General features: G+C 65.4%; 2 protein-coding genes across 2 annotated transcripts; one reads left to right on the forward strand and one right to left on the reverse strand.

Moving 5' to 3' along the window:
* Window positions 1–1,216: 1,216 nt before the first annotated feature.
* RHOBADRAFT_17730 (uncharacterized protein) lies at window positions 1,217–12,946 on the forward strand (the record flags this gene model as incomplete). Its single annotated transcript, XM_018412386.1, has 24 exons — window positions 1,217–1,806; window positions 1,875–2,459; window positions 2,537–2,696; window positions 2,773–3,006; window positions 3,084–3,523; window positions 3,595–3,774; window positions 3,956–4,103; window positions 4,171–4,270; window positions 4,347–4,663; window positions 4,736–5,723; window positions 5,805–6,152; window positions 9,582–9,875; window positions 9,947–10,356; window positions 10,422–10,635; window positions 10,774–11,151; window positions 11,229–11,356; window positions 11,442–11,534; window positions 11,605–11,649; window positions 11,734–11,823; window positions 11,889–12,018; window positions 12,083–12,199; window positions 12,280–12,325; window positions 12,423–12,553; window positions 12,618–12,946. 24 exons carry the CDS (start codon window positions 1,217–1,219, stop codon window positions 12,944–12,946), a joined length of 6,495 nt encoding a protein of 2,164 aa, XP_018268938.1.
* A 1,896-nt stretch (window positions 12,947–14,842) lies between these two features.
* On the reverse strand, window positions 14,843–16,789 carry RHOBADRAFT_66877 (uncharacterized protein). Its single transcript, XM_018419109.1, has 9 exons — window positions 16,570–16,789; window positions 16,368–16,427; window positions 15,997–16,244; window positions 15,829–15,933; window positions 15,643–15,727; window positions 15,261–15,570; window positions 15,118–15,196; window positions 14,978–15,054; window positions 14,843–14,902 (listed from the first exon to the last, which is right to left on the reverse strand). Exons 1-9 carry the CDS (start codon window positions 16,761–16,763, stop codon window positions 14,900–14,902), a joined length of 1,161 nt encoding a protein of 386 aa, XP_018268939.1. The 5' UTR covers window positions 16,764–16,789; the 3' UTR covers window positions 14,843–14,899.
* Between the last annotated feature and the right edge of the window lie 196 nt (window positions 16,790–16,985).

A 16,985-nucleotide genomic window follows, 5' to 3' on the forward strand; every position in this document is an offset into this window, starting at 1 on the left:
TCGTCCGGCTCGAGAGCGCGCACACCGACAGCGCCGCCAGACCCGCACCGGGAACCACTGACTCCTGCCCGCAGGTAGCCGCTCGCACCGCCGCTCTCACACGAGTCGGCAACCTCTCCGATCAAGCCGCCTCGTCTTCGCACGGTCACGGCGTTTGTGGAGTTCGTCCTCCCTCGACCTCTACAGCAACCGCCGCCCTCGCCCCAGCGCTCTAGCGCTCGGCACCCATCCCCCTGCGCTCGTCCAACCTCGAGCCGCACCGCCCCCGCCTTTCTGCGCGCCTCGCCGAGCGACAAGATGTTGCCGACCAAGCCCCAGCAGGCGGTGACGCACGAGCCGTTCCGGCGACACGACGAGCCCGAGTCGATGGGCGAGGTGCGTCCTTTGGTCCTTTGCCGGTGCGGGCGGTCGAGCTGGAGGATGAGGCGGCGGAGGCGGAGGCGAGCGAGTTCGCCGGTCGAGCGGGGGAAGGGCGTGGGCGGCGAGTGCGCTCGGTTGCGCGCGCTTGTTGGGGTGGTGGGAGGGTGGCGAGTGCAGCAGGGCAGCTCCAGGCGGGAGCGAGGCAGAGCACAGGGAGTGGACCGGAAGGAGGAGGAGGCCGGCCTCGCCGCGAGCGAACCACCTCCCGTCTCGCCTCTCGACACCGCTCTGCTGGGCTGCAGAAGAGATCTACATGGTCACCACCACCTGTGCGGCCGAGCAAGCACACGACTCGCGCCCCAAGAGCCGCCCTGACTGACTCTTCTGCCCCCTCCTCCCACCTCATCTCGCTCAACCGACCCTGCAGGACTCGTACCTCCGCGCACGCCGACCTGCATCCGCTACCTCGTCCAACAACGCCTCGGCCGAGTCCGGCGCACCTTTTGCCGCAGCGGGAGCTCCCCTCGGCCGCCGTGGCTCCGGCACCACCAACGGCTCCGCCGCCCCGGCCGCCGTCGCACCTGTCCCTATCCCGGGCGACGACGACTACGATGACGACCTCGACGACACGTTCAAGGGCGGCATGCCCATCGGCCTCCTGGCCGCACTCGGTGCGTCCCTCTCCCTCTCTTTCGTCCTCCTCGAGCGCACTGACTCGTCGTCTCCCGCAGGCACGCCGTACGCCAAGAAGCCCCTGTGGAAGTCGAGAAAGGTGCGTCCTCGACGACGTGGGCTACCATCAAGGCGCAGCACTGACCCTTGTTCCGGCCCGCAGTTCAAGGTCCTGTGCCCGCTCATGCTCCTCGTCATTCTCGCCGTCGCCATCCCTCTCCTCGTCTTCCCCATCGTGCGCGGCATCGCCAAGCACGCCCTGTCGACCTCGGTCCTCCACATCGACGCGTCCAACATCACGTTCCCGTCCAACGAGTCGTTCACGCTCACGCTCGAGGGCCAGGTCAAGAAGGTCGGCGTCTTCCCCGCCCAGCTCTACTTTGAGCGCCCCGTGCGCGCCTACTGGGTCAGCCCGCGCAACACGACGCGCGAGATCCAGATCGGCCACTTTGCGCTCGAGCGCATCGGCGTCGCCGCCGGCCACGGCCGCATCAAGCAGCAGACGACCTTCTACATCGACGACCAGGCCGGGTTCGCCGAGTTCGCCCAGTACCTCATCACCCAGGACGCCTTTACGTGGCGCCTCAAGTCCGAGTCGGTCCAGGCCAAGGCGCTCGGCTTCATCTCGGCCAACAAGCTCGACTTTGTCAAGGACTTGACCCTGCCCGGCATGGCCAACTTTACCAACATCGGCATCTTCGACTTCCAGCTCCCCGGCGACGACCCTGCCGGCGGCATCTCGCTCAGTGTCGGCGCGTCGTTGACCAACCCGAGGTGCGTCCGCTCCCCCTTTCCTCCTCCTTCTTGGAGGCGCCGCCCTGACCCTCTCTTCCGTCCCACAGTTCGTTCGGCATCCAGATCGGCATCCTCACCGCCGGCCTGTATTACGGCGACCTGTACCTCGGCCCGGCGCAGACGGCGTCGCCCGTCAACCTCACGACAGGGCCCAACTACCTGCACCTCGTCGGCCGCCTCGTCCCGTACCAGGACGACCCGGCCGCGCTCGCCCAGCTATCGACCCTGTTCTCGTCGTACCTCAACGGCGACACGATCCCGGTCCAGGCGCGTGGCCTGTCGATCGCGCTCCCGAGCGGCGAGAACATCGCCTGGCTGTCGACGGGCATCTCGGCGCTCACGCTCAACGTCCCGTTGCGGTCGCCGACGGGCAAGATTGCGCCCATCACGGCCATCACCATCGAGGCCCTCTCGCTCGGGTTCGACCCGAGCGCGCCGTACGCCCCGACGGCCAACTCGTCGGCCATCGCCGCCGGCTTTGGCCTCCCGTTCGGCTTCAGCCTCGACATCGTCTCGCTCAAGAACAGCTTCGGCATCGTCGACAACCGCACCATCGTCGCGTCGCTCGAGTCGCCGTACGGCTCGTCCAACACGACCATCACCTCGCGCAACGCCGGCTACACGGTCGGAGAGTGCGTCGACCGTCCTCTCGCCTCTCTCCCTCTCTCTCGAACCGCCTTCCCTGACCCGCTTCCCTCTCCTCCTGCAGCATCGACCTCGAGCTGCCTCTCGCGCCACTCACGATCGGCAACGACCAGGACGCGCACCTCGCGTTCAGCCAGTTCGCGTCCGACCTGACCAACACGAACGGCTCGGCCTTTACGCTCGTCGGCAAGACGTCGGCCATCACCAACACGCCGCTCGGGCAGGTGCGGCGAGCCTGTTCTCTCGTCCTTGCGAGGCCGCTCGAGCCCTGACTCACCTTTCTCTCCCCCTGTCGTCCAGGTCTCGCTCACCGACATCGGCTTCACGGTGCCCGCCGGCCTCATCGGCCTCGAGGGCCTCACCAAGTTCCCGACGCTCATCAACTCGGTCGACGTCGTCGGTGGCACGCCTGACGCCATCGTGCTCAACATCGCCGTCGGCCTCACCAACCCGTCCAACCTCGACCTCATGGTCGGCAACGTCACGTTCCAGCTGTTCAAGGGCAAAAGCTTCCTCGGCACCACCGTCCTACCTGTGCGACGAGTTGCTCCCGTCCTTCTTCTGCGCGACGAGCCGGATCTGACCCAGGCCTCTCGGTCGCTCGCCCACAGGAGCTGCACCTAGTCACGGGCGCCCAAGAGCACGCCGCCGTCGGCTACTTCCAGGCCAACAACAACGAGGACTCGCTCAACACGCTCCAGGCCTTCGTCTCGGGCGAGGACACGGCCCTGTCGATCTCGGGCTTCAACGGCTCGAGCGCGGTCGATTCGCTCACCCAGGCGTTCATGGCGATCCACCTCAACACGACGCTGCCCGGCCTCAAGACCAAGCTCCTCAACTACGCCAACCTGACGGTCCTGCCGACGACGGGCTACGCCAACGACCTCGCCGACACGACCGTCTCGCTCGCCAACCCGTTCACGTCGGCCCTCACCGTCACCAACATCCAGGCCAACATCACGTCGTACGGCCTGTACGTCGGAAACATCGTCACCGACACGGCGTCGCAGTTCAACGGCCGCGCCAACACCGACTCGTCGACGCTGCCCTTGTGCGTCTCGCCTCCCGCCGCCCTTTCTCCTCTTCCCGCCCTCCTCCTGACAGACCTCTTCCCTCGTGCAGCGACCTCAACCTGTACCCTCCCGACATCTTCTCTCTCCTGCGCGCCCTTGCCGTCGATGCCGGCCTCGGCACCGAGCAGCTCGACGGCATCGTCCGCCTCGGCGGGTACGAGTACGTCCCGACGTCGCCCAACCCGTCGGGCGCAACTCGTCAGCGCACAAAGCGCGCCATGCTCGGCGCGTACGACGAGCCGAGCGGCATGTACGGCATCGGCCCTGGCAACGCGTCGGTCGAGGACGGGCTCGTGTTTGTCCAGGAGAGCAAGCGTGGGCTCGTGCGGCGCGACAACATCTACACCGGGTGCGCCCTCCTCTCCTTCCTCCCTCTCTCCCCGACCTGTCCTGATGTCGAGCACGTACAGGTTCGACCTGCCGAGCTACGTCCTGCGGGCGTTCGCTGGCCTCGAGGTCACGGTCGACCTCGTCTCGGCGGTTAAGATCGGGGAGTACACGACGTCGCTCACCTACTCGCAGCCCAACGTGCCCGCCTACACCGACTCGACGCTCACGGTGCGTCCTCTCCTCGGCCCGCATCAGGACGAGCCTCGACCTGACCGCCTCCCTTTCCTCCCTGCAGCTGCTCCTGCCGGTTCTCGCTCGGCCCATCGTGCAGAAGATCGTCGACGAGGCGGCGCTCAACATCGACACCGTCATGATCCGCAACCCGACCAACAACGGTGAGCCAAGAGCTTGTCCCGGCGTGCTCTCTGTCCGTCTCGCGAGTCTACTGACCCTCTCTCCTCGTCCTTCTAGCCTTCACCGCCGGGCTCGTCGGCAGCATCCGCAACTCGGGCCCGTTTGACGCCGTCATTAGCTTCACCGAGGGCCTCACGGTCGCCTGGAACGGCCAGCCGCTCGGCCAGATCGCCATGCCCAACGTGTCGCTCGCGGGCGACGTCGGCGCCGACCTCAACATTGACGCCGCGTTCGCCGTCGCCGACGTCGGCCACCTCACCGACTTTACGACGTACCTCCTCACGCAGCCGTCGTTCACGTGGCAGATCTATGGCCAGAACCTCGCCGTGTCGGCGCTCGGCATCACGGTCCCGGGCATCAGCATCTTAAAGAACGTGCGCCCGCTTCTCTCTCTTGTTCCCTAGCCTCGTCCGAGCAGTCGACTGACCCAGAGTCTCGTCCTGCAGGTCGTCCTCGACGGCATGGACGGGTTCAAGGGCCTCGTCAAGATCGAGTCGTTCGACCTTCCCGCCAACGACCCGGCCGGCGGCATCACGCTCACCTTGGCCACCTCGCTCACCAACCCGTCGTCGGTCGGTGTCGCCCTGTCGCAAATCGGCTTCCAGAACTTCTTCGGCAGCACCAACATCGGCCCCGTCGCGTCGACGGGCGCGTTCGACCTCAGCCCCAAGACGACGATCGCGCTCCCGCTCGCCGGTCGCCTCGTGCCCCAGTCGTCGGACCAAGGCCTCGCCGACGTCAGCACGCTCTTCAACGGCTTCATCCACGGCGTCCCGTCCGACCTCATCGTCCAGGGCGACTACGCCGGCCCGAGCGACTGCAGCTGGCTCAACAACGGCATCAAGCAGCTCGGCATCCCGGTCGTCTTCCCGGCGGCGCAGAACCTCCAGATCATCAACGCCATCACGATCCCGTCGCTCACGCTCCAGTTCACCGAGGCGGACCCGTGGAAGCCGGCGTTCACGACGACGACGACCTCGGCCGCGTTCTCGCTCCCGTTCGCGTTCCCGGTCGACATCACCAACCTCGCGTCCGAGATCTATGCGGCCGACACGGGCGCAGGTGCGACGTCGAGGCTCGTCAAGCGCGCCGACGGCGACTTTGCCCTGCTCAACATTCCCGGCATCCCGGTCAAGACGGACGTGACTGCGCGCACGATCCAGCTCGCGTTCGACGGCGTCCCCTTTGCGTCGGTCGACAACGGCGCCTTCTCCAACTTCCTCGTCGACGTCACCGACGACGAGTCCAAGACGTTCACGCTGCGAGGGTCCGCCAACACGGTGGCCGGCACGGCGATCGGCGCCCTCAACCTCGAGGACATCGCCTTCTCGGTCCAGACGACGCTCCTCGGATTGCAGGGGCTCAACGCCCGTCCGGCGACCGTCTCGGACCTCGACGTCTTCCACGGCTACCCCGAATACCTGCAGATCAACGGTCCGTCCTCGCTTCCCTTTCCTCTTCTCGCCCTTCTTCCTCAGTCTGAGACCGGTCCTGACCAGTCGTACCCTCTCGCAGTCAACGCCCAGCTGTACAACCCGTCCAACATCACGATCGGCACGGGCGACGTCGCGTTTGGCCTCATCTTCCAGTCGCAGCAGATCGGCACGGCCGACATTGACAACCTCGTCCTCGTGCCGGGCGAGAACAACGTCCCGACCGCCGTCCACTACCAGCCGAGCGGCGGCGCCGCTCAAGCCGCAGGTCAGCTCCTCCTCGAGAACTACATCCAGGCGGTCGACAGCAACACGGTCATCCAGGGCACGGACGACACGACGCCGATCGCGTCGCTCAAGGCGGCGCTCAAGACGATCCAGCTCAACACGGTCATCCCGGCCTACACGCAGAACCTCATCACCCAGGCCTGTACGTCTGCGCGCGCCCTCCTCCCTATCTCGTCCTCCTTGCCGACTGACCCTCTTTGCAGCCGTCGTGTTCCCGATCGACATCGCCAAGACTGGCATCGCGGCAGCGCAGGTCACGTTGCAGGACCCGTTCACGGCCTCGATCAACCTCCTCCAGGTCTTGACCAACGTCACGTACCAGGGCATCTACCTCGGGCAGGTCGACGTGCGTCCTCCTCTCACCTCCTCCTCCCCTCTCCTGTCCGACGGCGTAGGTCTGCGACTGACACATGTTTCCGCCGAGCAGGAGAAGCTCAACCCGGTCTTTTCGGTGGCGGGCAAGACGACGGGCGTCTCGGGCAACCTCGAGTGAGCCCTCTCGTCCTGCCTGTCTCTGCCTGGACCCTTTCCTGACTCTGCGTCCCTGCAGCTTTGCGCTCAACACGAACCCGAAGGACCTCATCCGGTTCCTCGAGGCCGTCGCGAGCGCGAATGGCGTCGACCTCGGCATCCTCGGTGCGTGCACGGACCTCCCTCTCTCCTCTCTCCTTCTCGCTCAGCCCGACCTTTACTGACTCTCCTTCTCTCTCGCCTGCAGGCCCGGCCCTCAATGGCGTCCTTGCCCTGGACTCGACCGAGTCGAGCGTCGTCGCGACGGTCAACACGCAGCCCGAGACGTGCGCGCCGACTGGTACGACTCGCACCGTGCAGAACATCATCATCGCGGCCGTCAAGAACCTCAAGACCGACCTCGTCATCCAGTCGAACGTCAAGCTCGACGACTACCAGACGCCGCTCGACTTTGTCCAACGCGACGTCGCGACCGTCCTCGACCCGAACTCGGTCCTGTACTTGACGACGATCCTCGGCCCGACCATCGTCAGCAGCATCGTCGACGGCACCGTCCTGTCGTTCACGTCGGGCCAGGTGTACCAGATCACCGACTCGGGCTTCAAGGTCGACCTTGTCGGCAGCCTCGCCAACGCCGGGCCATTCGACGCCCTCATCGAGGTGCGTCCTGCTCTTCCACTCTTCTCTGTCTTTCGGGATGGCTCAGTGACGCCTTCTCGTGACATCTTGCAGTTCCCCGAGGGCCTCCGGGTCAACTACAAGGGCAACTACATCGCCGACCTGTCGCTCCCGCCCATCTGCAGCTCGGGCGGCAGCGGCGTCCCGAGCCTGACGACCACGGCGACGCTCACGATCCGCAACAAGGGCCAGTTCACCGACTTTGCGACCGACTTGCTCCTCAACCCCGAGTGCGTCTCCTCCGTCCGACCGTCCTCCTCGCAGACCTGACCATCTCGCCCCCACAGCTTCACCTGGACCGTCTCGACCGACAAGCTGCGTGTGTACGCGCTCGCCACGATCTTTGACGACGTCGCGCTCAGCAAGGACATCGGCTTCAGGGCCTTTGACGGCCTCCCCGGCGTCACCATCACGCGCCCCGACTTCCCTCGCGACTCGGAAAACGGCATCGCCCTCGTCACCGACACGGCGATCCCGAGCTTGTCGAACCTCGGCGTCCAGCTCGGCACGGCTACGTTCACGGCGAGCTTCCAGGGCGAGGTTGGTGCGTCGACGTGCCTCGCTCGTTCTCCCTCTCGCCCTCACTCGACCTGACTCGTTCTCCTGCCTCCGCAGTCGGCCCCATCTCGGCGAACGACCTTACGCTCGCGCCGTTGGCGACGACCCAGGCGACCCTGACGGGCGAGATCGTCCGTCGCTCGTCGCGCAAGGGCCTCGACTCGCTCGGCACGCTCTTCTCCCGATTTTTGCGCAACGTCAACCAGGTACGCCCGACTCTCTCTTACCTCGGCGAGCTGTTTACAGGGCTCCCGGCCTGACCCTTCCGACCTGCAGACGCTCGACGTTACCGGCAAGGAGGTCATCTCGCCCGCACAGCCCAACTCGCCGGTCGACTGGCTCTCTGCCGCGTTCAAGAAGCTCACGATCGAGGTCAACCTGCCTGGAGGAACGTACGACATCATCAAGAAGGTGCGTCCCCCCTTTTCCCCCCCTCCTCAACGTCGCTCTCGACGTTCACTCGGCGAGGTGGCCTGTTGGACCGCGCCTGACTCTTTCCTCTTCCGCCGATACAGATCACGCTCGAGGACTTGACCGTGCAGGTGCGCTCCATCCTCCTTCTCGCGAGCGTGATGGTCGGCAAGACTCTGACAGGCCCATGAACACCCGGTCGCAGATTACCGAGCCGGCCGACGCCTACGCCGTCCCGACCTCGAACAACCGGACCGACGTCGTGTATGCCAACCCGTTCGGCTTCAGCTTGACGGCGATCGAGGCCGGCGGCGACTTTATCATGTGCGTCCCTGCTCGTTCGTCGCCCTCGAGCCTTGTTGGCGCCGAGCCTGACGATCTTGTTCTCCCTCGCAGCGACTTTAACGGTGTCGACACGGCCCTGCTCGAGCTACCCGTCGAGAAGTCGGTGAGCGCCGAGACGTCGACGGGCAACGACGCCGCGCTCGTCCTCGCGTTCAGGAACCGCATCCTGTCGTCGCTCAACAACGGCGCGTTCGAGGACTTCTTCAACGCCGTCACGAACACGGCCAACGTCGACTTCAACCTGCACGGCGGCGCGAATGGTACGTCCCCTCCTTTTGCCCTACTCGCGCCGACCTCACCGACTTAACCCTGTCGTCGTCGACCTTGCGCAGTCACGGCCCGCACCAACGCCGGCGACATCCCGATCTCGGGCATCCCCTTCTCGGTCGACACCAACTTGGCCGGCATCCAGTCGCTCAACGCTCGCCCGACCGTCGTCTCGAACGTGGACGTCAACCGCGGTTTCCCCGACTACCTGCGCATCCTCGGTGCGTCCAGTTCTCCCTCTGCCTCTCCCTGTGCGCCCGCACACTCACCTCCACTCTCGCGACACAGCCGACGCGACGCTGTTCAACCCGAGCGAGGTCACCGTCATCGTGCGCCCGACTCTCTCTCTCTTTGACCTTCCCAAGTCGCAGAACTGACCTTCTCACACTCCCCCAGACCAACGACGTCGTCTTTGGCCTCGAGTTCATGAACACGGTCATCGGCTCGGTCGTCATTGGCGACCTGCTCCTCATTCCCGACGAGAACCTGCTCGGCACCGAGGGTCCGTCCACTTTCAGCCGTCCGAGGATTGTCGTGTGCGACCTGCACTGATTCGAGCCGCTTCGTCCCACAGTTCGCTACATGCCGCAGGGCGGCGCAGTCGCAGTCGGCAAGGTCCTCCTCGAGAACTTCATCCAGGGCATCGTCTCGGACGTGTCGATCGTCGGTACCCCCAACACGACGCCGTACGGCTCGCTGCAGAAGGCGCTCGGCACCATCTCGATCCAGACGAGCATCCCGCCCATCTACCAGTTGCTCATCACCAAGGCCTGTGCGTTCCCAACCGCCCCTTTTTCCAGACGAGTCTCGCCATGACCCTGACGGTCTCTCCCTCGCCCAGCGCTCTCGTTCCCGGTCGACATCGCCGACACGGGCATCGCCGAGGCGTCGTTCGACCTGTCGAACCCGTTCACGGCGAGCATCAACCTGCGAGGCGTCGTCGCAAAGGCGACGTACCAGACGTTCTACCTCGGCCAGATCAACCAGCCGACGCTCGACCCCGAGATCTCGGCCGCCGGGCACAAGAACATCACGTCGCGCAAGCTGCCGTTCGAGCTCACCGACGACCCCAAGTTCCTCATCAACTTCCTCATCGCCGTCGCGCAGGCCAACGGCGTCGACCTCGGCATCCTCCGTGCGTGGCTCCCTCTCTTCCTCTTTCCCGCTCGGGACCGCGCTCACCTTTGTCCTGCGTCCCGCACACAGTGCCCGAGTTCCAGTACGTGCTCAGCCTCCCGTCGACCGACACCGCCGTCACGAGCGAGGTCAACCCGGACCGCGAGACGTGCGCGCCGACCGGCACGACCAAGGAGGTTCAGAACATCATCCTCGCCGCGGTCAAGAACCTCAAGACGGACCTCAACATCTCGGCGACCGTCGCGCTCGACGAGTACGTGACGCCACTCGACTTCCAGCAGCGCGGCGTGCCGACCGTCCTCGACGACTCGGTCCTGTACCTCACGGGCCTCCTCGGTCGCACCATCGTCGCCCGCATCGTCGACCAGGTCCAGCTCACCTTCAGCGGCGGGTTCGTGTCCGACATCACCGACGCCGGCTTCAAGGTGGCGCTCAAGGGCTCCCTCACCGACGCAGGACCGTTCGACGCCCTCATCGAGGTGAGCCCTCGCCGTCACCTCGCCCGTCCCTCGCCTCCTTGATCTGACCTCTCTCTTTCCTGCAGTTCCCTGACGGCGTCGACGTCTACTTCATGAACGCCAAGATCGCCGTCATCGACTTGCCGCCCATCTGCAGCCCCGGCGGGCAGGGCGTCCCTGACTACGAGACGACCGGCACCCTCACCATCACCGACCTCGCCGGCTTCACCGACTTTGCGAGCTACCTCTTGAACAACCCGTCGTTCACGTGGGTCATCACGACCAACACGCTCCAGGTGCGTCCACTCTCCCTCTCCCTCCTTCTGCGTCGAGAATCGTTTTACTGACCCACTTCTCGAGCTCGCAGGTCTCGGCGCTCCAGGTGCGCCTGCTTCTCGGTCTGTACTCTCCCGGCGTGCCGCAGCAGCACTGACCAAGTCGTCCTTGCCTCGCAGACCATCTTCTCGAACGTGACGCTCACCAAGAACATTACCTTCGACGCGCTCAACATGCTCCCAGGCGTCGTCCTCACCAACCCGGACTTCCCTCGCGACGCGTCGAACGGTATCCAGCTCACGGTCGACTCGACGATCCCGTCGCCGAGCAACCTCGGGTTCGAGCTCGGCACCGTCAACTTCATCGCGTCGTACATGGGCTCGGTCATTGGTCCTGTGTCGGGCGACGACTTGACGCTCGCCGCCAAGGCGACGACGCCTCTGCCGCTCGAGGGCGTCATCACGTACCGCGACGACCAAGCCGGCCGCGACAGCCTCGGCGAGGTGTTCACCATGTTCCTCATGGGCAAGACCGTACCTCGTGCGTCCCGTCAAAGACCTTTCCCTTCCTCGCACGAGCGCGCGACCTGACCTCGAGCGGTTCTCGTCCGCCCGCAGTTACCGTCACGGGCGACTCGGTCGTCACGCCGGCGCAGAGGGCGCCCGTCAACTGGCTGTCGGCGGCGTTCAAGACGCTCACGCTCAACGTGACGCTGCCGGGCAAGGTCTCGAAGATCATCTACGCTGTGCGCCTCGCTCCCTCACCTTCCTAGACTCGTCGGCGTCGGGCCGACCGTTTCTGACCCTCGCCTCGTCGACGCTCGCCTGCAGATTTCGATCCAGGACCTCATCGTCACGCTCGTCGAGCCGTCGCAGGCGTATGCGGCGCTGATTCAGAGCAACGAGACGGACGTCACGTACCGGGTGCGCCGACATCTCCCTCTCTCGAGCGCCGCCGTCGTCGAATCCGCCCTGACGCTCTTGCGCCTCGCAGAACCCGTACGGTTTCAGTTTGCAGGCCATCCAGGCTGGCGGCAACGTGAGTCCCGCTCGTTCCCCTCCCTGCCACCCTCTCGAAAAGTCAGCTGACGTGGCCCCCCTTCCTCTCCTCCTCCCTCGCCAGTTCATCATCAACTACGGCGGCACCGACGCAGGTGTGCTTCAAGTTCCCGTCCAGGACGTCGTTCGCTCCGAGACGTCGACCGGCAACGACGTGCGTGGCCTTTCTCTCCTTTCTCTCGGTTAGCGACGCAGACTGACCTTCCCTCGAGCGCACAGGCCGACCTTGTTCTCGCCATTCGCGAGCCGGGTCCTTTCACCTCGCTCAACAACGGCGCCTACGAGGCGTTCTTCGCCGCCATCACGCTCACCGACAGTGTGTCGTTCACGCTGCACGGCGGCGCCAACGGTGCGTCCCAGCTCTTCCCTTCCTCCCGCTCGGACCCCGACTGACTTGCCTCCCTTACGCACAGTGACGGCGAGGACCAAGGCGGGCGACATCCCGATCAGCGGCATCCCGTTCGACGACATCCCGTCGACCTTCGAGCCGGCCATTGGCGGCTTTGGCGGCGTCGCGACCATCCCGGAGAGTGAGTCCTCGCTCGCGCTCGCGCCGAGCGCCTCTCGTTCCTCCGCACGACGTGTCTCTGACTCTGCCTCTTTCCTGCAGCGCCGGTCGTCATCGGCGGCGGCTCGGGCGACCACTTCAACCCGTCGTCGGGCGGCCAGTTCCTTCGGTGCGTCGTCCGCTCTGTCCCTCAGGCGGCTCCTCTTCTGCGAGCGCTTCCTGACTCTCCGCACGACGCCTCGCAGCATCACGCTCGACACGATCCTCAACAACCCGGCGCCGCTTATCCTGCACACCAACCTCGACTCGTTCCAGGTCATCTACCGCGGCGAGCTCGTCGGCCGGGCCTACATCAACCCTCTCGATCTCTACGAGGGTGCGTTACCGTTTCGCAGCGCTCCCTCGAGTCGAACTCTCGGCCTGACTCACTCGATCCGCAGGCTCGAACACGCTCGCGACCGAGTTCCAGTACATGCCGGCCGACCCGAACAACGCCGTCGCCGAGGACCTCCTCACCCAGTACCTGTCGACCAAGGGCCAGATCCCGCTCACGATCCAGGGCGACGCCGAGTCGTCGCCGTACGGCGCGCTCGACCAGGCGTTCTCGGGGCTCAAGCTCGAGGCGTCCTTCCCGGGCCAAGGCGACCCGCTCGTCCACGACATCGAGGTCTACGTCGACCTCATCACTGCCGTCTGCAACAGCAGCGCGTCGTTCGATTTCCGGGTGCGTCCACAACCTCTCGCACCTGTCGCAAAAGTCCCGCTCTGACCCCTTCTCATGCAGATCAACAACAACCTCGAGACGTTCATCACGCTCCTCACCCTCAAGGGCACCGCCTCGCAGAACGGCGTCGTCTACGCCACGTTCGACTACACGTTCCAGGACCAGCTCACGACGCCGGGGCAGACGACGCCGGGCGGCTACACCGAGCAGGTGCCGGTCAAGCTCCCGCAAGGCGGAATCGGTAGCCTCCCGCTCCTCGTCAATAAGCCGGCAGGCCTCGACATCGTGCGTCCGACCGTCCTCTCGCCGCCTCGGTCCCGTGAGCGTCGACTGACTCCTCGTTGCCGCCGCAGGACATCGTCGCCGGCGTCTCGATCGGCGGCTACGTCGCCCCGAGCATTGTCTACTCGCAGAAGGCGGTCCCTTACAGTGCGTCTCACCTCTCACTCTCTGGAGGAGACGACGAGAGACTGACATTCTGCCACTCGCAGCCACCAAGGTCACGATCGGCGGCTCGGCGGCCGATGGCCTCCTCGGCGGTATCACGGTGCGCTCTCTTCCTCGACTCTCTCACCCGCATCAAGAGCGAGAACTGACTCGGTGCGCGCACACAGGGCCTCCTCGGCAGCCTCTTCGAGGTCGCGTCTTGCGTCGGCGGCGCGCTCTCGCTCCTCCCGAACCCGATCCTCAGCATCCTCACCAACCTGCCGGGCGCCATCACGTCGCTCCTCAACATCCCCGAGTCGATCCTGAACCCCGTCACGTGCGTCCCCTTCTTCTTCCTCCCCTCTACGAAGAACGGCCGACTGACCCTCACCTTCCTCAGGTCGATCGTTGGCGGCGTCCTCTCGAACGTCACCTCCATTGTCGGCGACGTGACCTCGGTCGCAGGCAGCGTCGTCGGCGACGTGACGAGCATCGTCGGCGGTGTCACGTCGGCCGTTGGCGGCGTCGTGAGCGACGTGACGGCTGGCGCAGGCTCGATCGTCGACGGCGTGACGAGCGTCTTGGGCTCGGACCTCGGCGGCGTCGTCGGCGGCGTCACGTCGGTCGTCGGCGGTGCCGTGTCCGAGGCGACCGCTGCGGCGGGCGGAGCTGCTTCGGTCGCGACGGCTGCCGTCGGCGGAGCGGCGTCGGTTGCGACGGCGGTTGTCGGTGGCGCCACGAGCGCTGTCGGTGGCGTCCTCAGCGGCGTTGGTGGAGCACTCGGCTTGCGCGAGCGCGACGAGAGTGCGTCCCCTTCTTCCCTTTCCATCGCCTTTGTCGGCGCCGGACTGACTCGCCGCCTCCTCTCTCGCAGTTTTCGCCGCCCAGTACGTCCCGGCCAAGCCGACGCCGACCGCGCAAGCTGTCGTCCCGACTCTCCTTACCTCTACGCGCACCGAGGCGCCTCAAGTCGTTACGCCGACGCCTGCACCCGCTCGCTCGACGCTCCGGCCCGAGGACAGCCTCCAGATCGCCGGCTACATGGGCGGCATCGACCCTCAGCACCTCGCCCAGCTCCTCGCCAAGCACGGCGTCACGATCGGCGAGGATATCGAGGTCTACCGCCAGCGCAAGCACGAGATGGCGAGGCGAGACGCCGAGCGCCGGACCGAGGAGCGGTTGCGGCGCAAGCGCGCGCTCGACGCTTGAGGGCATCTGAGCGCTTGCCTCTCGTCGTCGATGGACCCTTTCCTGTCTCTTCCCCTTTCTGTCGTTCTGAGCACTGCGGGATCCTCCAGTTTCTAGCTCGCACGCGATTTCTCCCTCTTGAGCAGTACCCCTTCTCCTCGTCTCTCCTGTCTTCCTTCGTCCTTATCGAGCCTTCTCCTGCAAAGCAGTATGTATCAAGAACTTGCACGTCTCGGTCGAGAGCAGAGAGGAAGCGAGAGCGAGACGTTCTCCTCGCCGGCTTCAGCTCTCGAAAGCTGGCTCTCGCTCGCCTCTCCTCGAGAGTCGCCGGCCAGGTATCGCTCAGAGTTGCACGGAAGAGGCTACATAGAGAATCTGAGAAGTTCACTGAGAAGAGGAAGAGTCAGGACGACCTCGCTCGACCAGCGAGAGCGAGAGGAACGTGCGCGAGCGAGGACGCACCTGCCGAACGGCCTGCATCGCGTGCTCCCAGTCGTCCTTCAGGTCGTCAAAGTCCTCGAGGCCGATCGAGAGACGGACTGCGAGGCGAGCGAGTCAGTCAGAAACAAGAGGGCAAAGGAAGAGAGGTGGCGAGGACGCACCGAGACAAGGGTTCTCGGACGGGTCCGAGATGATGCGGTGCTCGATGAGCGACTCGACGCCGCCGAGCGAGGTCGCGTGCTGTTGCCGGGGAAGAACTCGTCAGGGCCGATGCAGGAGAGAGGAGAGGGAGCTGAGGACGCACGATGAAGAGCTTGAGCTTGTTCGGGAGCCGGCTCGCCATGTCCTTGCTCTTGAGTACGACGCTGAAGCACGCCGGCCCGAGCTCCATCTGCTTGCCCGGCCCGAGCAGCTCGTCGGCATTGTCCTGCAGCGACGTGTGGTAGACCTTGTCGACGACGCCGCCGCCAACCTGGGTCGCGAGCCATTGCGCGAGCCGGGTCGCCGTCTTGGACTGGCGCTTGACGCGGACGTCGAGGGTGCGCAGCGAGCGCAGGAGGAGCCACACGTCGAGAGAGCCGATGTTTGCGCCCGTGAAGGTGCGGTCGTTCCACCTGTCGGCGAGAAAGCGTCGTCAGGGTCCGTAAAAAGGGGAGGACGGAAGGAAGGGACCGAGCGGGACGTACAGCTTGAGCCAGTCGGCCTTGTCGCGCACACTCACAGTGCCTGCGAGAAGGTCGCTGTGGCCGTTGAGGTATTTGGTGCCGCTGTCTGCTCGAGGGAGAGAGAGAACAGTCAATCGGTCGCTCGAGCCCGTGAGGGAGAGAACGCTCAACGCCTCGAGCCCGTGAGGGAGAGAACGCTCGACGCACGCATGACGATATCGACGCCCCACTTGAACGGGTCCTGCATAGGGGGAGGACCAAATGTCGAGTCGACGCCGAGGATGCCGCCAGCAGCGTGAGCCCTTTTGGCGTCTGCGGGTCGAGGAGGAAGTCAAGAACCGGTTCTCGCTCGAGACGAGGAATGACGGGACGCACACTTGTCGAGCGAGCGCGAGGTGCCCAAAGGGTTGAGCGGAGTCTCGACCCAGACGAGGAGCTTCTTGCCGTGCGGGTACTCGTCGTCGAGCTGGATGAGCTGCACTTGGTCCTCGCCCTTCGTGCGGCGGTAGATCTTGATGGCCTCGTGGCACCCTCCATAGCCGCCCGTGATGGCGATGATGTCGGGTCGCACGTGAAGAAGAATCGCCCAGAAGGCGGCCATGCCCGACGGGAAGAGGATCGTGCTGCGCGGCGGCGAGGGCAAGTCAGTACGAGTTCGGCGAGGCGGGCAGAGGATGGAGCGCGGGAAGAGGATGGAGCGCGGGAAGAGGATGGAGCGCGGGCAGAGGATGGAGAGCAAGGCTCACGGCTGCCCGATGATGCTCGAGAGCACATGCTCGGCACGAGTAGTCGTCGGCTTGGTCTCGCTGCAGAGGGAAGGAACGAGGTGAGCGAGGGAAACCGGCGGCGAAGAGGAGGGCAGGAGGAGGAGAGGAGGTAGGGTGGAGGGGAGGAGGGTAGGAGGAGGAGAGGAGGTAGGGAGGAGGACGAGGAGGAGGCGGGGCGCACCGAGAGTAGACGTCCCTGCTCGGCCTCGACGGGTCCCACTCGTCGTCGTAGCCGGGCTCGACACCGTCCACCTCGGGATCCGGGTGCCGGAACGTGGTCGACAGCGAGAGGCTCGCAGCGACCTCGGCGCCAGAGAGCTCCGAGTCTTGATGGATGGCGCGCGTCGCGAATGCAGTGCGCTGAAGAGGAGCCATGGGATGCAGCCTGTGCAGAAGCAGAAGCAAGCCAGAGAGAGTAGAGGGAGGGAAGAGAGGCGAGACAGGGCGAGCTGATGAAGTCGAGCGCGTCCGGGTCTCGATCGTCTCCAAGCTCCAAGCGGTTCGCGCTTCGACAACTTGCTCGCTCTTTTCCCGCAACGACGCCGACGCTCGAAAGAAGCAGAACGAAGCTCACGCCGGCCTCGAGGCGCTTGGCGA

This window comes from Rhodotorula graminis (assembly GCF_001329695.1).
Source record: "Rhodotorula graminis WP1 unplaced genomic scaffold RHOBAscaffold_13, whole genome shotgun sequence".
Taxonomy (NCBI): domain Eukaryota; kingdom Fungi; phylum Basidiomycota; class Microbotryomycetes; order Sporidiobolales; family Sporidiobolaceae; genus Rhodotorula; species Rhodotorula graminis.

Excerpts from the sequence above, each read along its gene's own strand:
- RHOBADRAFT_66877 (XM_018419109.1), bottom strand. The coding sequence starts at position 16,763 with ATGGCTCCTCTTCAGCGCACTGCATTCGCGACGCGCGCCATCCATCAA. Across the intron at positions 16,245-16,367 it reads TCGAGCATCATCGGGCAGCC|CACGATCCTCTTCCCGTCGG; the intron begins GTGAGCCTTGCT and ends GCCGCCGCGCAG. Across the intron at positions 15,055-15,117 it reads GTCCGAGAACCCTTGTCTCG|TCCGTCTCTCGATCGGCCTC; the intron begins GTGCGTCCTCGC and ends CTCGCCTCGCAG.